Source organism: Chiloscyllium plagiosum, unplaced genomic scaffold (assembly GCF_037043375.1).
Source record: "Chiloscyllium plagiosum isolate Xiang-an unplaced genomic scaffold, Cpla_swu_hap1 HiC_scaffold_42, whole genome shotgun sequence".
Classification (NCBI taxonomy): Eukaryota; Metazoa; Chordata; class Chondrichthyes; order Orectolobiformes; family Hemiscylliidae; genus Chiloscyllium; species Chiloscyllium plagiosum.
Window position 1 is genome coordinate 35,127,915 of NW_028270180.1, and position 22,997 is coordinate 35,150,911.

Genomic DNA, 22,997 nt, shown 5'->3' on the forward strand with positions numbered 1-22,997 from the left:
CAGTGCACCCTAAGAGGCCTCACCAACATCCTATACAACCTCAACATAACGCCCCAACTCCTATACTCAAAGGTCTGAGCTTAAACGCAAGTGTGCCCAATGCTTCTTAACTACTATCTATTTGTGACGCAAATTCAAAGAATTATGTACCTGAAACCCTAGGTCTCTTTGTTCTACAACACTATCTTTTAATTGTGTAAGCCTTGGTGAGCTGCAAGTCTTCTCTCAAGGCATTAGTGATGGGAATCTTAGTTTCATCATTTTGAATATTCAATCTAGTCAGCCTGAACTTAATTAAACTGATTGGTTAAATAAAATTTCATATAGAGAGTATTAGATTTAGAAACTGTAATGATAAAAACCTGCTGGATTTTCAATCTCCATACCAATTTCCAGGATTATTATTCAGAATCTTTTAGAAAATGGAGGTGAGAAAGGTTGAGAAAAAAAAAAATCGGTCACCTTTAAAAACATATTGAACATTTAAAGATATTTCAATCTCTCTCAATTACGTTTGGGCAAAAAGATTACTTAAAAAAAAATCCAGTGTCAAGCATAGTAAATATATAGACAGAAAAGAATGAGGAGAAGTGACTGATGGCACAGCACTTGAATGCCAATTTCTAGCTGGTAGACTGAAGAATGATTGGACCTGCAACAGAAATTTCTGGAGAATCTCAGCAGGTCTGCTAGCATTTGTGGAGACAAGACAGAGTTAATGTTTCAGATCCAGTGACCGTTCTTCAGAACTGTTGGGTCACTGGACCCGAAACGCTAACTCTGGTTTGCTTTACCCTTAATGGGTTTTGCATGTAAATTATTCAATTGGAAACACCGATGATTTACTGGTCATGGTTAATAGATAAAAAAAAAAGTGATTTAGTGATAGAAAGAAAACAGCTTACTTGTATGTATGAGCACTTCTGGATACAAGATTCAGAGAAAATAAGGGTTGGTTTTCACTTCTCCCTCCTCTTTGATGGCTTGCATTGTTCTTAATGGGCTTTGCACATAAATTAATCAATTGGTAAACATGGATGATTTACCAGTGGTGGTAAATAGATAAAAAACATCACAGCTGATTTGGTGAGGGCAAGAAACGTTCAGTTTTGTGTAAGAGCACTTCTGGTTATGGAAAAAGAAAAATGATTGGTTTTTCCCCATTAAGGGGTGGATTAGGAAAAGAAGAAAGAAGGTTGGATCTTGTATTGAACTATGAAATTTAAATGAACAGTTGTGGAAGACAGACTGACTCCTATTTCTTGCTTTGATAAATGGATGATGGACAACATAGAAAAGTCATCTGTTTCTATAGCTATTTGGAATGAATTAAAATTAATCATTGGTGCCATTCTAAACATAATTTTGAAAAGCCTAGATAATTATCCTACCTTGGCCAAAAGTGTACACATGGCCGTCTTTTGTCAGGGCAACAGAAAACTGGGTGCCACAAGCAACTTTTTTAATTCCTATGCCACACAAAACATCCACTTTCTGCAAAAAGAGAAGTTAAAAAACCTTAAGACAAAAACAAAAGACAGAGCTATGAAAAATAAACAACAGAATAGCTGAATTACATCATTCATCAATTACGAACATAATTTTCCCTAGACTTATCATAAAATTGAATTGTAAAATTCACCCAACTATTGTAAAGAAAATTGCCCACACAAAAGACTAATCAAATCCAGCTATTACTATTGCATTAGATCACAACCTATCATCAGTAATGAAAGCATTGACAATGGGATCAAATGGCACAAACTTACCAAAAACCCACTCACTGATGCTCATTTTGGGTTCTACCAGATCCATTTGGCACCAGCTTTCAGTGTAGCCTTAGACCCAACCACGATCAAAACAAGCCTGAATTTCACTTCTGAGGTGAGAGTGACTGATACTGACAGCAAGGCAGCACTTGACTGGGTTGATTCAAGGAAATCAGTGAGTATCGCTGGAGACTCTCCCATGGAACAAATCACACCCATCATAAAAGAATATGGTTGTGGTTTTGAAGAGCAATCATTTCAGGAACCAAGATATCACTACGGGAGTTTCTCAGAGCACTGTCCTGGGTCCAACCATGCTACTACATCATCAGAAGCTCAGAAATGGGTACACTCACTGAAAGTTGCACTATGTTCAGATGTAATTGTAGCAAACAATGAGGCAGTTTATGCCCGCGTGCAGCAAAATCTGGACAATCATGGCTGACAAAGTTAAAAATCACACAACACCAGGTTATAGTCCAACAGGTTTATTTGGAAACACTAGCTTCTGGAGCGCTGCTCCTTCAATATGTGGTTGTGAAGTATAATATCGTAAGACACAGAATGTAAGCAAAAGTTTACAGTGTGATGCAACTGAAATGATACATTGAAAAAAACCTGGATTGTTTGTTAAGTCTCTCATCTTATAGAATTATCATGTTGGTCTCAGTTCTTTCATATGTAAACCCAAAACTGTTACATTCTCAAGTGCATTTTAACAATGGGCACCATGTCAGCTCAGATAATGCACTGAAAGTGTGAAGTGTCCTGTGTGAGTCTGTCTGTGCCCCAATGTTTAGACTGATTCTATTTCTAAAAAAGGGATTTACAGAATCTTACATGGATTCATGCTGTTTCAGAGAAAAATAAAATGTAAATCTGCAAATACAAATTCACCCCACAAACTTGTGTGTGTGTGCGCGCGCCAGGGTAGGGGGTGGATATGAGTGTCTATTGCATCACACTGTAAACTTTCGCTAAAAATTCTGTGTCTTATGATCTTACACTGCACAACCACCTGAAGGAGCAGCGCTCCGAAAGCTAATACTTCCAAATAAACCCGTTGGACTATAACCCGGTGTTGTGTGATTTTTAATTTTGTACACCCAAGTCCAACACTGGCACCTCCAAATCAAGACAATCATAGCTTAGACTGACATATGGCAAAGAACAAAGAAAATTACAGCACAGGAACAGGCCCTTTGGACTTCGAAGCCTGCACCGATCCAGATCCTCTATCTAAAAGTCACCTATTTCCCTCTGCTCCCTGCCTATTCATGTATCTGTCCAGATACATCTTAAATGACGCTATCACGCCTCCCTCTACCACCGCTGCTGGCAACACGTTCCAGGCACCCACCACCCTCCGCGTAAAGAACTTTCCACGCATATCTCCCTTAAAATTTTCCTCTCTCACCTTGAACTTGTGACCCCTAGTAATTGAGTCCCTCACTCTGTAAAACAGCTTCTTGCTATCCACCCTGTCTATACTTCTCATAATTTTGTAGGCCTCAATCAGGCGCCCCCTCAACCTCCGTTTTTCTAATGAAAATAATCTTAATCTACTCAACCTCCCTTCATAGCTAGTGCCCTCCATACAAGGCATCATCCTGGTGAACCTCCTCTGCACTGTCTCCAAAGCATCCACATCTTTTTGGTAATGTGGCGACCAGAATTGTACACAGTATTCCAAATGTGGCCGAACCAAAATCCTATACAACCGTAACATCACCTGCCAACTCTTGTACTCATCCTTTTGTAAGCAAGTAACTCCCTCCACTCCTAGCACATAGTGGCAGTAGTGTGCGACATTTACAAGATGCACTGCAACAACATGCTAAAGCACCTAAAGCAGCACCTTCCAAACCTGCATCAAGAAGGGCAAGGGAGACTCTAACACCAGCAGGTTTCCTCCAGCTACATCACCCTGACTTGGAACTGTATCTTTGAGCTTCAATGTTGCAGTGTGAAAACACCACCTCGAACAGCACTGTGGGGTACTTACACCACATGGAACATACCATACCTGTCCAACAGAAGTTTCTCAAAAGCAAATTAGGGATGGGAAATGAATGCTAGCCTTTCTAGAAAGCCCACATTCAATGAATGAATTACTAGAAGCTTTGTCACACAAGTCAGCTGTGACCTCAAATACTATGATTCACTTGAGACAGTCAGGAAGCAGTGCTGGAAAGACAGAAAGCCACGCAATCACACCAATATAATGACCAAAGCTTGGTGACACATGCCTGGGGAGATGATTTGGCTGTTGAATTGCCAAGACCAAGCTTTCCATAATCACCATCACCAAAAGCCCAAACCATCATCCCATCGGTAGAGACAGCTAAAGTGTGATTTAAACCACATGCAACCTGTAAAGAAAAACATGACAATTTAACATCAGATATCAATGATAGTACCAAAAAACAGAAAGAACAATCATTACTCAAGTTAATCAAATGAAAGCAAAGTACTGTGGCTGCTATATGATATAAAAAACATAAAATCCTGATGGAAAATCTCAGCAGATCTGGCAGCAACTATGATGAGAGAAACAGAGTTAATGTTGCCAGTCCAATAGAAGTTTTCACTGGAATTCATTTCAATTCAACTCCAAAGAGTCATTTTGTTTTTCACTCCACAGTTGCTGGTCAGACTTGTTGAGATTTTCCAGCAGGATTTTCTGCTGAAACTCTTCAACACTCTAGTTTTATTACCAAAATTACTTGCATTTGCTAATTTTTCTTTTCCCTGATCTAAATTTCATCCTTTCTCTCACTGCTTGATGTGTTGGCACCTTAACAGAGTGTTAGTACCTTACTGGGGTGAATTGCAAAGCTTTTGGTCACTCCACATTTGGTTAACCTCCAACATATTGGACATCTTCCAAGGCCTGTTCCAATCCTTCAAATGAGCAGTAACAATTTCAACTGATCCAATGCCACTTTAGAAAAAGTGTGGAGAATTCTCCCAGCACTCTCTCAATTGATGTTATTACATGTTTATTGAACAAATTATTTGTAACAAATCATACAGCTGTGATATTTGGTGCAAAAGGTTGCAGAATTTTGAAGTATTTTATGTTGTGTGAAAAGTTTAGAGAGGAGTGATAAAGCAGAACCAGATTGCCCCCAATCTTTTCTCTCTTTCTGATAAGATGTTTTTGAAGGAATTGGAGCAGTTGCTGATCGTTTGGAAATGGGATTCTTCCTTGTTTTGACCAGTTGACTGTTAAGCATGCTGTGATGATTCTAACTTTCTCCTCATGTACTTAACCCAACTTCTAGAAGTTATTACCATTTCAGAGTGAGCCAAGTTTTGTTTATTTAGTTTCTGTATACACAAGGTGAAGGCAGCTGGACAGGTTAATCGGATAATTATGAAGGTATACAGGGCACTTGCCTTTATGAGTTGATTTAAGAGCATGGAGTTCATGTACAGAATTTTGGTCAGTATTGTGCGCAGCTTTGGTCACAATAAATAAAATATGATTGCATTGGTTGCGGTATAGAGGAGATTCGCATGATTGTCTGGGATGGAGCATTTCAGCTATAAACTTGCAAGTCTCAAGCTCCCTAACTGAGCCTTCACATTCATCCTAACATAAGCCTTCTTTTCCTCAACAAGAGATTCAACTTCTCTCGTAAACCATGGCTTCCTAGGTCCACCATTTCCTCCCTGCCAGACAGGTAGGTACTTATCAAGGACCCACAGTAGCTATTCCTTGAATAAGCTCCACATATCAATTGTGTCCATCCCCTGCAGTTTCTTTCCCCATCCTATGCATCCTAACTTTTGCCTAATCGCATCATAGTTGCCTTTCCCCTAGCTATAACTCTTGCTCTGCGGTATCTACCTATCCCTTTCCATCACTAAGTTAAACTTAACCAAATTGTGGGCACAATCACCAAAGTGCTCACCTACCTCCAAATCTAACACCTGGCCAGGTCTATTACCCAGTACCAAATCCAATGTGGCCTTGTGTGGTGTAAAATTATGTCCCAATACATGTGTGAATCATAATGTAACACATGTATTGGGCCAAGCAGTGGAATGTGGTGAAACGGTTAAAAATTATGTCCCAATACATGTGTGAATCTAACCGGAATGAAGGTGTTGCTTAGTCCCGTGTGAATCTTATTACACACCTCCCCGTGTGAATCTTCTTATCTGTATGTAACCAGAATGGAATGTGTTTTTTAGCCTTGCTCTGCTGTTCACATGAATGTTTATATCTGGAAAAGAGTATATCAGCTGGAAAAGTCTCCAGTTCGGTGAGTCTGCTCCGGGGTTACGTTTAACCGCCGAGCGTGGGTTGTTGGCAACCGCTCTACGAGAACTGACGGCTCCCAGTTCCGGTAACATGTAGAGTGAGTATAAGCCAGACCCGTTGGTTGTGGCGACGCTGCGGGGAATAAAATGCCCATATTCTAGCAGACTCGCCTCTTGGTCGTTTGTTCTGTGTCAGACTACTCTCCTACGAACCTGACCTTGAGAATTTTTTAAAACACCTTGCCCCTTGTGGACCTGTCTACATACTGTATCAGGAAACCATCCTGCACACATTGCCCCACCTGAAGTACTCAAACTACAGTATTTCCAGTCACTATTTGGCAAGTTAAAAACCCTCATAACAACTTCCCTGTTACTCTTGCTCCTTTCCAGAATAGTCTTTGCTACCCTTTCCTCTACATCTCTGGAAGTATACAGAGGCCTACAGAAAACATCCAACACGGTGACCTCCCCTTCCTTGTTTCTAACCTCAACCCATATTACCTCAGTAGATGAGTCCTCAAACGTCCTTTCTGCTATCGTAATAATGTCCTTCACTAACAATGCTACACCTCTCCCTCTTTTATCATCTTTTCTGTTCTTACTGAAACATCTAAATGCTGGAACCTGCAACAACCATTTCTGTTCCTGCTCTATTCATGTCTCCGAAATGGCCACAACATTGAAGTCCGAGATACCAACCAATGCTGCAAGTTCCCCCACCTTATTCTGGATGCTCCTGGCGTTGAAGTAGACATATTTCAAACCACTTACCTGCCTGCTGGTGCACTCTTGCGACCTTGAAACCTTTTTTCTGACCTCACTACTTTCAACCTTCTGGACACAGGAACTACAATTTAGGTTCCCATCCCCCTGCGCAATTAGTTTAAATCCTCCCAAAGAGTATTAGCAAATTTCCCCCCCCAGGATATTGGTACGCCTCTGGTTCAGGTGTAGGCCATCCTGCTTGTAGAGGTCCCACCTATCCCAGAATGATCCCAGTGCCTGAAACCCTCCCTCTTGCACCATACCTGTAGCCATGTGTTCTTCTCTCTCCATATTCTTCACCTTGGCATGGGGAACAAACCAGAGATAACAACTCTGTTTGCTCTAGCTCTAAGCTTCCACCATAGCTCCCTGAATTTGTGCCTTAAATGCCCATCCCTTTTCCTACCTATGTGGACCACTTGGGGCTGCTCCTCAACAAGGCTCCAGAAAACATGATCTAAGACATAACAAATCCATTCTCTTTGGAGCAGAGAATGTTGGGGGGTACCTGACTGAGATGTGTAAAATGTTGAGAGGCATGGACAGGGTGGGTACAAAGTAGCGGTTCCCAAGGTGGAAGGGTCAATAACAAGGGAGCATACTTTTGAAGTAAAAGGCAGGAAGTTAAGAAGGATCTGAAGATGAGTGAGTTAGTGAGAGAGAGAGAGAGAGAGAGAGAGAGAGAGAGAGAGAGAAAAAGAGAGAGAGAGAGAGAGAGAGAAAAAGAGAGAGAGAGAGAGAGAGAGAAAAAGAGAGAGAGAGAGAGAGAGAGAAAAAGAGAGAGAGAGAGAGAGAGAGAGAAAAGAGAGAGAGAGAGAGAGAGAGAAAAAGAGAGAGAGAGAGAGAGAGAGAGAGAGAGAGAGAGAGAGAAAAAAAGAAAAGTTAAGATCAGTAATGTCATAACCTTTAAAAGTCCTTGGGTGTGCAGTTGAAATGTCATAAGATTTAAAGCTATTGCAGGGAAGTGGATCTACCGAAGGCAGTAACGTATTTTTGTGATATGGACTCAATATGCCAAAAGGCCTCTTCTGAGTTGCATGATTCTATAACTCCTGATTAGACTGTATTATTTTAAATAGTGCAGTGACTTAAAAACATTTGGACAGGGGCAAAACCACCTTCTTGACCAAAACATTTGACTCTGTTCATCTGTTAAATCCATGCACTTTTCCAGGATCACCTGGGTCCTTGAAGACCTAGCATCTGAACATTACCTTGAGTTCAAAGTTTGTGAGAAGATTTGTAGCTCGGATGCTCGTTGCTGTGGTTCTGTTCGCCGAGCTGGAAGTTTTTGTTGCAAACGTTTCGTCCCCTGTCTAGGTGACATCCTCAGTGCTTTGGAGCCTCCTGTGAAGCGCTCCTGTGGTGTTTCCTCCAGCATTTATAGTGGTCTGTCTCTGCCGCTTCCGGTTGTCAATTTCAGCTGTCCGCTGTAGTGGCCGGTATATTGGGTCCAGGTCGATGTGTTTGTTGATGGAGTTTGGGGATGAGTGCCATGCTTCTAGGAATTCCCTGGCTGTTCTCTGTTTGGCTTGCCCTATAATGGTAGTGTTGTCCCAGTCAAATTCATGTTGCTTGTCGTCTGCGTGTGTGGCTACTAGGGATAGCTGGTCGTGTCGTTTCGTGGCTAGTTGATGTTCATGGATGCGGATCGTTAGCTGTCTTCCTGTTTGTCCTGTATAGTGTTTTGTGCAGTCCTTGCATGGGATTTTGTAAACTACATTAGTTTTGCTCATGCTGGGTATCGAGTCCTTCGTTCTGGTGAGTTGTTGTCCGAGTGTGGCTGTTGGTTTGTGTGCTGTTACAAGGTATTCACCAAAAACGGATATCCTCGCAATTTCATCAACAGATGCCTAAGGGAAAGACAACGGAACGAGGACATGCCGCAACCCAAAGGACTAGCCACACTACCATACATCAAGAACATCTCTGAAATGACAGCCAGACTACTGCGACCACTAGGACTTATAACAGCACACAAACCAACAGCCACTCTCAGACAACAACTCACCAGAACGAAGGACCCGATACCCAGCATGAGCAAAACTAATTTAGTGTACAAAATCCCATGCAAGGACTGCACAAAACACTATATAGGACAAACAGGAAGACAGCTAACGATCCGCATCCATGAACATCAACTAGCCACGAAACGACACGACCAGCTATCCCTAGTAGCCACACACGCAGACGACAAACAACATGAATTTGACTGGGACAACACTACCATTATAGGGCAAGCAAAACAAAGAACAGCCAGTGAATTCCTAGAAGCATGGCACTCATCCACAAACTCCATCAACAAACACATCGACCTGGACCCAATATTCCGGCCACTACAGCAGACAGCTGAAACTGACAACCGGAAGCGGCAGGGACAGGCCACTATAAATGCCGGAGGAAACACCACAGAAGCGCTTCACAGGAGGCTCCCAAGCACTGAGGATGTCACCTAGACAGGGGACGAAACGTTTGCAACAAAAACTTCCAGCTCGGCGAACAGAACCACAGCATTACCTTGAGTCTAGACTTCCTCTGAGTATTGCCATAAATGAGTAGTTATGTAAGGAAAAAGATTCTGCAAATTCTCAAAAGCTGAAGCACAAACTTAAAGTTCTGGAATTCACAAATACAGCAGTGCTTTTGAAGAACTGAAATTCCAGAGAATTGATTGACCACTGGTACATATCCAGCATGGTCTAGTTTTGGCCTGATAATTTATTTAGGTTTATACAAATCCTCTACAGTGTGATGATTTTAAGCATCTCAATGTTCATGTAACCTTGGTGACAGACGATATATCATTGGGCATTAACAGGCACTGCAAAGAATTCTAAAGATAATTATTACTATATTTTATCATTTCTGGATTCAGTAATCACTGCGAAGCCCTGATTTCTTGATACTTAATAAAATGGAATATACCATACCTGTCCAACTTGATAGCCTTCTAATGCTATCACTCTCTCAGGCAGCTTTTTATTAGATGTGTTACCGAGTCCCAAACGACCATAGTCACCATTTCCAAATGTGAACAACTTCCCATCTGCAGTAACAACCGCTGAATGTTTAAAGCCACATGACATCTGTTTGAAACAGGAACAAGTGAGTGAAGAGAGCATTTGTAAAGTATGTATCTCTATACTGTAAAGTATGTGTCAATTCAACATTATTACAATCGTACATTTCCTCTAAGGTTTTCCCTGCCTAGCTAATGGCCAGTAACTATAAAGCTGAAAAAAAAACTTTTTATTTAGGGCTTCTATCTGACTGAGGAGACTTCAGGTCAAATTATATCCGATGAACTGCTCTGAAAATTCCTGTTCATCTTTTGACAGGTGTGACAAATTGCACTACAGCCGATGGACCCCAGAACATTCTCAATCAAACAAACCACAACATTCTGCCAATGTTAATAGATCTTTTAAAACATTCCAGGATCTGAATTCATGTTTTCACCAAAACCTAATCAGCTCTTTATTGTACCAAACTATATGCATAATTTTAGTTGAAATTCATCCATTAGTTTCAGGGATATGTTATTTGCTGACAAATAAGGGTGAAAACATATCTGCCTGCTTTCACTGGTGTTGGTAACTAATTATGGCGATCAAGCACAATATTCCAATGAAACAGACATTTTTAAAAATCCAGCTTAACTCTTGGAGTTGTTAGCTGTCTTTTTCTTTACAACTAAAATTAAAACAGTTGAAAATAATACAGTACTTTTAATTTTGGGGAAAACTGCATTTAAAAATACAGTTCGAGACAAGAAATGAGTGATGAATATGTAAGTAGTTAATTGTCCAACTTTAGTTCTTTCACATTTGAACTGTTTATGTTTCACTATCTTTAATAATAATATGAACATGCAAACTCAACAGAGAAACTACACAGTCTGTTTCACCACATCTCCAAGCTAGAATAAACAATCCATACCAAATTATAAGATATCAACAGCTCTGGTTCTTTGGAAACAGTATGGAAAATATCTGATGGAATTGAGTGACTGCTTTCTCTACCTTGACATCAAAATCTCTCGACAAACTTTAGAACCGGAAAAGTTCTAGTTTATGACCTAGATCTTGTTAAAGATACAAGGCTGACATAATCAACATTGTACGTAACTCTTTAGAGCAAGGAATACCATAAGGGTGTTATTCTGCATTAAACTGACGGTATGTTAGCACCATACTGTCCAGATAGGGACTCAGGTATAGATTTCGCACGGTATCATCCACATATGTTTTTCTAACACTCCCTATTTTGGGCTTTGGATTTATATCTCACACCACATTACAATGGGGTAATTAAACTGATGGAAAGATTTCAACATTTTGACATTATAAAAAGTTAGCCTCCCATGACTGTTAAAATTCTGGACAGTTTTGCTCTTGGGACCATATCTTATAATACTGTTTTTTCTTCATTTTTGTCTTCATGAAATCTCTCCCAGAACTGGAGTATAAAAGGTTCTAACACAGAAACATAGGAAGTAGGAGGAGTCAATCATTCAGCCCTTTGACCCTGCTCTTCCATTCAATACGATCATGGCTGATCATCCCAAGAACTATATCAAAGTTTGTGAGAAGGTTTGTAGCTCGGGTGCTCGTTGTTGTGAGAACAGAGAACAGCCAGGGAATTCCTAGAGGCATGGCACTCATCCACAGATTCAATCAATAAGCACATTGACCTGGACCCAATATACCGACCACTGCAATGGACAGCTGGAACTGACAACCGGAAGCAGCAGATTCAAACCACTACAAATGCCGGAGGAAAGATCACAGAAGCGCTTCACAAGAGGCTCCTAAGCACTGAGGATGTCACCTAGACAGGGGACGAAACGTCTGCAACACAAATTCCCAGCTCGGTGAACAGAACCACAAGAACTATATCTAACTCTTCTGAAAAATAATCAATACTTTGCTTTCAACCACCTTCTGTGGCAGAAAATTCCACAGACTTATCATTTTGAGTGAAGAAATTTCTCCTCAACTAAATGATTTACCTTGGCTGTGACCCCTGCTTCTGGACTCCTGCACCACCAGGAGTATACAGCCTGCATCTACCCTATGTAGTCCTATCAGGATTTTAGAAGTTTCTGAAATTCCCTCCAACCATCCACTCATTCTTCTAAACTTCAGTGAATATTGTGCTATCTGATCCAGTCTCTCTTCACATGTCAGTCCTGCCATCTCAGGCTGGTAAGCCTTTTGTTGTACTCTCTATACAGCCAGAACTTCATTCATAGAACATAGAACATAGAAGAATACAGCGCAGTACAGGCCCTTCGGTCCTCGATGTTGCGCCGATCCAAGCCCACCTAACCTACACTAGCCCACTATCCTCCATATGCCTATCCAATGCCCGCTTAAATGCCCATAATGAGGGAGAGTCCACCACTGCTACTGGCAGGGCATTCCATGAACTCACGACTCGCTGAGTAAAGAACCTACCCCTAACAGCTGTCCTATACCTACCCCCCCTTAATTTAAAGCTATGCCCCCTTGTAATAGCTGACTCCATACGTGGAAAAAGATTCTCACTGTCGACCCTATCTAAACCCTAATCATCTTATACACCTCTATCAAGTCACCCCTAAACCTTCTTTTCTCCAATGAAAACAACCCCAAGTGCCTCAGCCTTTCCTCATTCCTCAGCTAAGGAGACCAAAACTGCATATAATACTCTTGGTGTGGTCTCACCCAGGCTATGAATAATTGCAGCAGGACATCCCTGATAATGTACTAAAATCCGCACGCTCTGAAGGTCATTTACCTCCTTCACCACCTGCTGCATCTATATGCATACTTTCAGTGAATGTTTTACAGGGGTACCCATGTGTTGTAGCACCTTGCCCTTTTCTAAACTATTGATATTCAGATAATAATCTGCTTTTCTGCTTTTGATACCAAGTACACTTATCCAAATAGTATTTCATCTGTTATGCATTTGCCCACACACTTGTCCAAATCACACATAGTATCTCTGCATCCTCCACACTTTTCACCCTCCCACCCAGCTTTACGTCATCTGCAAACTTTAAGAGATGTTATGATTGATTCCTTTATTCAAATCATTACTATATATTGAGAATAGGTTGGGGAGTCCAAGCACTGATCCCAGTGGTAGCCCACTACTCACTGCCTGCCATTCAAAAAAAACAGGATATTCCTATTCTTCATTTATCTGCTAACCAATTCTCTTTCCATGTTAATGCACTAACTCTGCACCTTAATTTTACATGTTTGTCTTATGTGGTATCTTGTAGAAAGCCTTCTGAAAGTTCAAGTAAATCACATCCACTGGCTTCCCCTCAACAATTCTGCCAGCTACATCTTCGAAAAATTCAAGTAGATTTGTCAAGCATGATTTCCCTTTCATGTTGACTCTCTCCAATCCTGTTAGTGTTTTCTAAGTGTTCTGCTATTAAATCTTTTAAAATGGATACTGGCAGTTTTTCTACTATTGTGACATCAGGCTACTAGTCGAGAATTCCTTGTTTTCTCCCCACCTCCTTTTAATAATAATGGGGTTACTTTAGCTAACCTCCAATCTATAGGAACTGTTTCAGAGTCTGTAGAATCTTGACAGAATGACCATCAAGAAATCCATTACTTCTAGGGACGTTTCCATAAATACTTTTAGATATCGATTATTGTGCCTAGGATTTATCAGCCTTCAAATCTATCACTCTTTTTAAATTCACTTCTGGGATGTGGGACTTCCTGGCTGAGCAGCATTGAATGCCCATCCCTAGTTTCCTCTGAGAAGATGGTTGATGAGCTGCCTTCTTGAACTGCTGAGGTCCATGTGCTGTAGACTGACTTATAATGTCATTAGGGAGGGAATTCCATGATTTGACACAGGGACAGTAGAGAAATGGAAATATATTTCCAATATAGGATGGTGAGTGGTTTAAAAAGGAACTTGCAAGTGATTATGTTCCCATGTATCTGATGCCTGCGTACATCTAGATGTAAGTGGTCATGTTTTAAGAGTGTGGTGCTGGAAAAGTACAGCCGGTCAGGCAGCATCTGAGGAGCAGGAGAATTGCTTTTCCAACACCTCACTCTTTGACTCTGACCTTTAGCATCTGCGGTCCTCGCTTTCTCGGAAGTGGTCATTGTTTGGAAGTTGCGGTCTGTGGATCTTTGATGAATTCCTGCAGTGCATTATGTAGTTGGTACACACTGCTGCTATTGAGTGCTAGTGATGGAGGGAGAGGATGTTTGTGATGTAGTGCCAATCAAGTGGGCTGCTTTGTCTTGGATGGCTCAAGCTTCTTGAGTATTGCTGGAGCCACACCTGCACAGGCAAGTGATGAGTATTCCATTACAAGTTACAAGTTAGCCAGGAAAGGCCTAAAAAGAGAGCTAAGAAGAGCCAGGAGGGGACATGAGAAGTCACTGGTGGAAATGATTAAGGAAAACCCTAAGGCTTTTTATAGCTATATCTAGGATAAAAGAATGACTAGAGTAAGATTAGGGCTAATCAAGCATAGTCGTGGGAAGTTGTGCGTGGAGTCAGAGGAGATAGGGGAAGCGCTAAATGAATACTTTTAATCAGTATTCATGCTAGAAAAAGACAATGTGGTCGAGGAGAATACAGAGATACAGGCTACTAGACTAGATGGGATTGAGGTGCAAAAGGAGGTGGGGTTAGCAATTCTGGAATGTGTAAATATAGATAAGTCCCCTGGACCGGATGAGGTTTATCCTCAGATTCTCTGGGAAGCTAGAGGAGATTGCAGAGCCTTTGGCTTTGATCTTTATGCCGTCATTATCTACAGGAATAGTGTCAGAGACTGGAGGAAAGCAAATGTTGTCTCCTTGTTTAAGAAGGGGAGTAGAGACAAACCTGGTAATTATAGACCTGTGAGGCGGAAAATGTTTGGATCAGAAACTGGTGAGCTGAAAGAAGTGGTTGATTGGAAATATTCATCCTGGAGTTCAGTAACTAGTGGGGTACCGCAAGGATCTGTTTTGGATCCACTGTTTGTCATTTATATAAATGACCTGGATGATGGCATAGAAGGATGGGTTAGTAAATTTGCAGATGACACTAAGGTCAGTGGAGTTGTGGATAGTGACGAAGGATGTTGCAGGTTACAGAGGGACATAGATAAGCTGCAGAGCTGGGCTGAGAGGTGGGAAATGGAGTTTAATGCGGACATGTGTGAGGTGATTCATTTTTATTCTTTCTCCTCTAACCTTAAACTGATGCCCTCCAATCCTTGATTCCCCAGCCCGGAGAAAAATAGAGTGCATTCACCATATCCATGCCTCTCATGATCTTATACACTTCTATAAGATGCCCCCTCCGTCTCCAATGCTCTAAAGAAAAAAGTCCTAGCTTGTTCAACCTCTCCCTGTAACTCAGACCCTTGAGTCCTGGCAATCAGATCTTCCCTCATCTTTCTAAACCCCAGTGAATATAAATGAAGGTGAACCAATCTCTCCTCATAGGACAATCTCATCATCCCCAGTATTAGCCTCATGAACCTCCATTATACTCGCTTTATGGCAAGTATACCCTTTCTTAGCTGTGGAGACCGACTCTGCATGCAATTCAGTAAAACGTTAATAAAACATTCCCAGTTCTGAACTCAATTCAACCCAACGAAGTCCAGACACCACTTGCTTTTTTAATTGCTTGCTGCACTTGCGTGTCTACTTTCATTGACTAGTGTATAAGGACACCCTGATGTTTTTCTACATAAATCCTTCCCAATACTTCTTCATTTAGATAATTTTTTGCTCTTTCAAAACAAGGTGTCATTTAGCCACATTATCTTGCATCTGCTCTGTGTCTGCCTACTCACTTAACTTAACATTGCTTTAAAGCTTCCTTGTATCCTTCTCAACTCACACTCTCTTCTAGTTATATCTAAGTGCCTGCCTGACACTAGGAAAAAAGACCCATTTATTCCCACTCTCTGTTTCCTGTCTGTCAACCAATTCTCATCTATGCAACATGTTACCACACTTAAGCACAGGGAAATTGTAACGGGGAATAAAGAAATGGCAGAAGAATTGAACACTCAGTTTGTTTCTGTCATCACTAAAATGGACACAAATAACCCTCCAGAAGTGTCAGGGAACCAAAGGTCTAAGGAGAGGTCTATATTTACTAGCATTTAGGAGGAGAAGGGGGATCTATTTGATTTTGCTTCAAACTTTGCCCAAGAATCTCATGAGGGAGCTTATTAAAAACATTCTGAAAATCTAAATACACTGCTTTTACTCGTTTTCCTTATCTATTCTACTAGTTACATCCTTGGATTTGCTCAGCATTATTTACGTTTCATAAACCTGTACTGGCTTTGTCCAATTCTGTTAATGTGTTCTGCATGTTCTGTCATCACGACTTTTTATACGCTAGCATTTTCATCACTACTGATGTTAGGCTAACTAGTCTGTAATGTTCTGTTTTCTCTATCGCTTGTTAAATAATGAGGTTTCAGCTGTCACCTGTAATTTGTAGGAACTGTCCTACTGTTGACAGAATTTTGGGAGATGGCCATCAATATTTCCACTTCCTTTGGTGCTATCAGATGTAGATTATTAGGCCCTAATGATTTGTTTGCCTTTAACCCCATTAATTTCCCCAGCACCATTTTATAGAATCATAGAGTCATAGAGATGCACAGCACGGAAACACACCCTTAGGTCCAAATCAACCATGCTGATCAGCTATCCTAAATTAATGTAGTCCCAATTGGCAGCACTTGGCCTATATACCCATCTAGATGCCTTTTAAATGTTGTAATTGTAACAGCCTCCGCCACTTCCTCTGGCAGCTCATGCCATGCACGCACCACCCTTTACATGAAAAAGTTGCCCCTTAAGCCTCTCTTAAATCTTTCCCCTCTCATTATAAACCTAGTTCTGGTCTCCCCAATCCCAGGGAGAAGATCTTGTCTAATTACCCTAACCATGCCCCTCATGATTTTATAAACTTCTAGAAGGTCAGCCCGCAGTCTCTGATGCTTCAGGGAAAACAGCCCCAGCCTATTTCAGCCACTCTCTATAGCTCAAACTCTCCAATCCTAGCAACTTTCCTGTAAATCTTTTCTGAACTCTTTCAAGTTTCACAATATCCTTCCTACAGGAGGGAGATCAGAATTGTACACAGTATGGAGGAACCTCGATTGTCTAAAGGACAAGGGTGGGTTTGGTTTGGTTAATCGAATTCTGGATAATTGAATGCTGGATAAAAGTTTAGCCATGGGGACCTTGCGATCTTGCCTGATAATCCGATATTCGGATAATTGAATGCCAGATAATCGAGGTTCCTTTGTACTCCAAAAGTGGCCTAACTAATATTCGGTATAGCTACAACATGACTTCCCAACTCCTATACGCAATGCTTTGACCAATATTCATCTTGATACTGATTTCTTTCAATTCTGCCTCTCACTAAACAATTGGTTCCTTGGAATTTCTGGGAGGTTATGTGTGAACCAAACTAAGTGTTCAATTCTTCTGCCATTTCTTTATGACCTATTGCAATTTCCCCAGCTTCTGACATTTGCTTTCATCACTTTTTGATTAGAAGATTAGATTAAAATCCCTACAGTATGGAAACAGGTTGATCGGCCCAACAAGTCCACACCAACCCTCCAAAGTGCTACACTTACTCCTGATTCCTGAAGAAGGGCTTATGCCCGAAACGTAGATTCTCCTGTTCCCTGGATGCTGCCTGACCTGCTGCGCTTTTCCAGCAACACATCTCTGGTCCTGACTAATGCACCTGACACTGTGGGCAATTTAGCATGGCCAACTCATCTGACCTCCACATCTTTGGACTGTGGGAGGAAACTGGAGCACCAGGAGGAAACCCACGCAGACATGGGGAGAATGTGCAAACTCCACACAGACAGTCGCCCAACAGGAACTGAAACCGGGTCCCTGGTGCTGTGAGGCAGCTGTGCTAACCACTGTGTTGTCCCAAATTTTATCTTCACATATTTATAAGAGCTCTCATGACCAATTTTTACGTCCCTGTAAGTTTACTCTCATTTTCTATTTTCCCCCTCCAGTTACTAGCGGCATACCGCAAGGGTCGGTGTTGGGTCCACTGCTGTTCGTCATTTTTATAAATGACCTGGATGGGGGCTTAGAAGGGTGGGTTAGTAAATTTGTGGACGACACTAAGGGGTTGGTGAATTGTGGATAGTGACGAATAATGTAGTAGGTTGAAGATTGACATAGATAGGACGCAGAGCTGGGCTGAGAGGTGGCAAATGGGACAAGTGTGAGGTGATACACTTTGGATGGAGTAATCGGAATGCAAAGTACTAGGCTAATGGCAGGATTCTTGGGAGTGCAGATGAGCAGAGAGATCTCGGTGTCCATGTACACAGATCCCTGAAAGTTGCCCCCAGACTGACAGGGTTGTTAAGAAGGCCTTTATTAATAGAGGGATTGAGTTCTGGAACCAGGAGGTTATGCTGCAGCTGTACAAAGCTCTGGTACGGCCACACTTGGAGTATGGTGTACAGTTCTGGTCACCGCATTATAAGAAGGATGTGGAAGCTTTGGAAAGGGTGCAGAGGAGATTTACTAGGATGTTGCCTGGTATGGAAGAAATGTCTTATGGAGAAAGGCTGAGGGCCTTGAGGCTGTTCTCGTTAGAGAGAAGAAGATTGAGAGGTGACTAAATAGAGACATACAAGATAATCAGAGGGTTAGATAGGGTGGCCAGGGAGAGCCTTTTTCCAAGTATGGAGACGGCAAACATGAGGGGACACAACTTTAAAGTGAGGGGAGATAGGTATAAAATGTCAGAGGTAATTTCTTTACTCAGAGAGAATTAATGGTATGAAATGCTGTGCCTGCAACGGTAGTAGATTCGCCAAGTTTAAGTGCATTTAAGTCATCATTGGACAGGCAAATGGACGTACATGGAATAGTGTAGGTGGGATGGGCTTCAGACTAGTATGACAGGGCGGCGCAACATCGAGGGCTGAAGGGCCTGTACTGCACTATATTGGTCTATGTTCTATATGAATCTCCTGGTCCTTTTGCTGAGTTTTCAGCTGCTTCCAATCCTCATGCCTGCTGCTTTTTCTGACAATTTTAACATGGCTGAGCCTATTTTCCTCTTTTAGTTTTGAAGCAGACAGAGATGACTAACGGTTGCAATTCATGCATACATTCTTTATGTATGTGCCATTGTCTATCCACTATCATCCCCTTTAGTAAGGTTCCTCAATCCTTCCTTTCATTTTCTCTTCTGAGAGTGCCATTATCTGTTTGTCATTTTTATAAATGACCTGGAAGAGGGGTTAGAAGGTTGGGTGAGCAAGTTTGCGGATGATACGAAAGTCGGAGGAGTTGTTGACAGTGAGGAAGGATGTGGCAGGTTACAGCAGGATATAGAGAAGCTGCAGAGCTGGGCAGAAAGGTGGCAAATGGAATTCAATGTAGCTAAGTGTGAGGTGATTCACTTTGGGAAGAATAACAAAAAGATGGGGTACTGGGCTAATGGTCGGATACTTGGTAGTGTGGATGAGCAGAGGGATCTTGGTGTCCATGTACACAGATCTCTGAAAGTTGCCACCCAGGTAAATAGTGCGGTGAGGAAGGCATATGGCGTACTGGCTTTTATTGGTAGAGGAATTGAGTTCCGGAGTCCTGAGGTCATGATGCAGTTGTATAAGACTCTGGTGCGGCCGCATCTGGAATATTGTGTGCAGTTTTGGTCGCCATACTATAGGAAGGATGTGGAGGCACTGGAACGGGTGCAGAGGAGGTTTACCAGGATGTTGCCTGGTATGGAAGGAAGATCGTATGAGGAAAGACTGAGACACTTGGGGCTGTTTTCATTAGAGAAACGAAGGTTTAGGGGTGACTTGATTGAGGTGTACAAGATGATTAGGGGGTTAGATAGGGTTGACAGTGTGAACCTTTTCCCGCGTATGGAGTCGGGTATTACAAGGGGGCATAGCTTTAAATTAAGGGGGGGTAGATATAGGACTGAAGTTAGGGGTAGGTTCTTCACTCAGCGAGTCGTAAGTTCATGGAATGCCCTGCCAGTAGCAGTGGTGGACTCTCCCTCTTTATGGGCATTTAAGCGGGCATTGGATAGGTATATGGAGGATAGTGGGTTAGTATAGGTTAGGTGGGCTTGGATCGGCGCAACATCGAGGGCCAAAGGGCCTGTACTGCGCTGTATTCTTCTATGTTCTATGTTCTATGTTCTATCTGGTAATTTTGTGACATGAACATTGTTTTACAATTGTCGGCCCACGGCTGATGTTATTTAGATCCTGGATGTGGGGTCCTTTTGTGGTGCATGGTATCACCGAATCCCTACAGTGTGGAAGCCAGCCATTCGGCCCATCATGTCCATACTGCCCCTTCAATGAGCACCCGACCCAAACCCACCCATTTACCCTACCCTCTTCCCATAACCCTGCATTTTATACAGCTAGCCCACACATCCCTGAACACTTCTGGGCAATTTAGCATGGCCAGTCCACCAGTCTTTGGATGGTGAGAGGAAACTGGCACCCAGAGGAAACCCACACAGACACGGGGAGAATGTGCAAACTCCACATAGACAGTCGCCCTCGGGTGGAATTGAATTCGGGTCTCTGGTTCTATGAGGCAGCAGTGTTAACCACTGTGCCACTGTGCTGCCCCTGTATTGGGAGGCCTGAGCTCAAGTCCAACCTTCTCTAGTGATGTGCAATAACATCTCCAAACCATTTGATTAGGAGAAATAGGTTACATAAAAATTTAAGGATAGTGAGAAGCATACTTGTGGCACAATGTTTGTGTTCCTAGCCCTGGTCCAAGAGATAAGCAAAAGTATCTCAGAGCAGTTTGTTAAGCGAAAATCTCTAAGGTTAGTGAGAGTCACTTTGAGAGATTTTTGGAGCTCGCCAGAGCAGCAATTAAGATGTTGATTATTGACAGGCATGGTGGATATTACGCAAGATTTCAGGTGGAAGATGTATACAAATATCAAGATCAATCTTACTCTAAATGGTCCAAAGCCAAATTCAAACCTAGTTATTCATTAATCTACATTATCCACAATTAGTAATAATCTAACAACCTCACCTGAACGACCTCCTCTCCCTGAAGTGCCTCAATCTGCCGAGGTCTGCGCTGTCGATCACTATTTCCATGGCCCAATTTCCCATAATCCCCATCACCCCAACTGAAGACTTCACCACTTTCTGTCAAAGCCATAGAGTGTCCATCAGATCCACAGGAAGTCACCAGCTGTGTTACTACAAACCCTGTAGTGCACACATAAGCAATGAGAATCACATTAATGAAAATGTGGCTATTAGCAATTTCATTGATTGCCAAAAAAAAAAATTTTATATGATAAAACAAAGAACTGCCGATGCTGGAGATCTGAAACACAGAAACAGAAATTGCTACAGGAAATCAGCACTTCTCGCAGCCTTTCTGTACAGAAAACAAAGTTAATGTTTTAAATCCAGTGACCATTGTGTGATCTTCAGACTTTCACTTGCTGAGTTCCTCCAATATTTTCTGTTTTTGTGTGTTTCAGAAAGGTCACTAGAATTGAAACGTTAACTCTGTTTTCTCTCCACAGATGCTGCTCGACCTGCTGAATTTTTCCAAAAAAATGTACTCATCTTCAAGAATTTATTTTTAAGTTGTTATAGCTCTAGATTTCCCCTAATAAGCCTGTGTACCTTGTAACGATGAAATGACAGTCAATACATGAAGATCATCTGAATTTCCTTGACCTAGCCGACCATAACTTCCTTCCCCACATGCCATTACTGTTCCATTAGCCTGGATAACAAAAGTGCAGTTCTGCCCACAAATTACCTGCAATAGCAAATAAAGTAAATAAAATTATTGAAAATGTTCAGATGGTAATGTTTGTCAAAGAGAACTGAAACACATTTTATTTCCAATCAACTCTATATCAAATCTCAGCAGTGATCCAAAAGTTAAGAAGGAAAAACTGAACTGTTGCCGCAGAATTATCATTTACTTTCCATTTTGAAAATCACAACCAGGCCAGGCCAGACATCCCTGAAAACATTTCAAGAAAGTAGCCCGGACCCTAACTTTGCTAGTTGTTTTAAGGAGGTGTAAAGTGGATATTCCAGGAGTAATACAGCTGGCCCAACCACTTAGTTTTAAACAAAATAGAATTTATTGGCAAGATTACCGAATGAAACACAAACAAAAGAGAACAGAATAAAGAATAACGTAATCCAACCAAAAACCCAACAGATTATTTGAACTTAATGATTCTGTTCCAAATATTTGCAGCAATCCCCATAAAACACCACTTCCCAAAAATGGAAAAATCTAACACAGGTTCTTATAGGAGAGATGTCAGAGAGGGAGGATCAGCATAAACCTACTTCTTTGGGTCCAGCAGCTTCACTACTCTGCTTGCTAAAACCAAACCAAACCAAACCAGAGAAAAGCTGAGCTGGGAGATCTGGGCACTCCCCTTTCATTATACAAGTGTTTATTGCTTAAACTTGAAAGCCTTCTCAAGAAGCTAACCCCAGACATTTTGGAGCCCAAGTCTTTACCACCTCCTGAAAAAAAAGGGCAATCTAACCTTGTTAAAGAAGCAGCATCATCACAGGTCATAATAATAGAGCTATGAAACATCTTTCCTCTCAAGGTTTATAAAAAGAAAATTTGTTGAAGTCAGCGTGATACAAAGCTCACTTCAATGTAAACCAAGACACTTAGGAATCTAATGATTTAACGTTTAGAAAGCCTTCAATCAGCTTTGCACATTTTTGTAGTAATCCCTGCTTGAAGTTCTCCTTTAGTAAATTTCTTTTAATTGCATGGTGGACTTACACTAACAATTTAAATTGAAATACCAATATAATTATTTTACTATACCTGCTGAGCTTGTGAAAAAGAAGGTGCAGTAGTTGGTACCATTACATTTCTTCCAGCTTCTGCCAACTGCCCGTGACGCCCTGCTCCCCAAAGATAAACATCACATTTTCCACCAAGGTGCCAGTCCTAAACAAGTGTGACAGATGATTTTTTAAAAACTTTACAGCACCATTAAACGAGTGTTTAGAATGTAGGAGCAAAAAATAATTAGTTACCTCTGGTCGTGATGATGCCCACGACATAATTTGTTCATCCATTCCAGCAAACCATTTACTATTATCCTATAATTGTAAAAAATGGAAGTATTCAT

General features: G+C 41.5%; 1 protein-coding gene across 6 annotated transcripts in view; it reads right to left on the reverse strand.

Moving 5' to 3' along the window:
• The window catches only part of herc1 (HECT and RLD domain containing E3 ubiquitin protein ligase family member 1), a 483,062-nt gene that overhangs the window by 40,246 nt on the left and 419,819 nt on the right, over positions 1–22,997 (reverse strand). For all 6 annotated transcript variants that reach the window (XM_087981970.1, XM_087981969.1, XM_087981967.1 and 3 more), the window contains exons 62-68: positions 22,903–22,968; positions 22,688–22,813; positions 21,499–21,637; positions 20,888–21,069; positions 9,740–9,895; positions 4,019–4,141; positions 1,392–1,494 (exon numbers count right to left, since the gene is read on the reverse strand). In XM_087981970.1, coding sequence (XP_087838096.1) covers positions 1,392–1,494; positions 4,019–4,141; positions 9,740–9,895; positions 20,888–21,069; positions 21,499–21,637; positions 22,688–22,813; positions 22,903–22,968 — 895 coding nt within the window. The remainder of the gene's footprint in view (positions 1–1,391; positions 1,495–4,018; positions 4,142–9,739; positions 9,896–20,887; positions 21,070–21,498; positions 21,638–22,687; positions 22,814–22,902; positions 22,969–22,997) is intronic.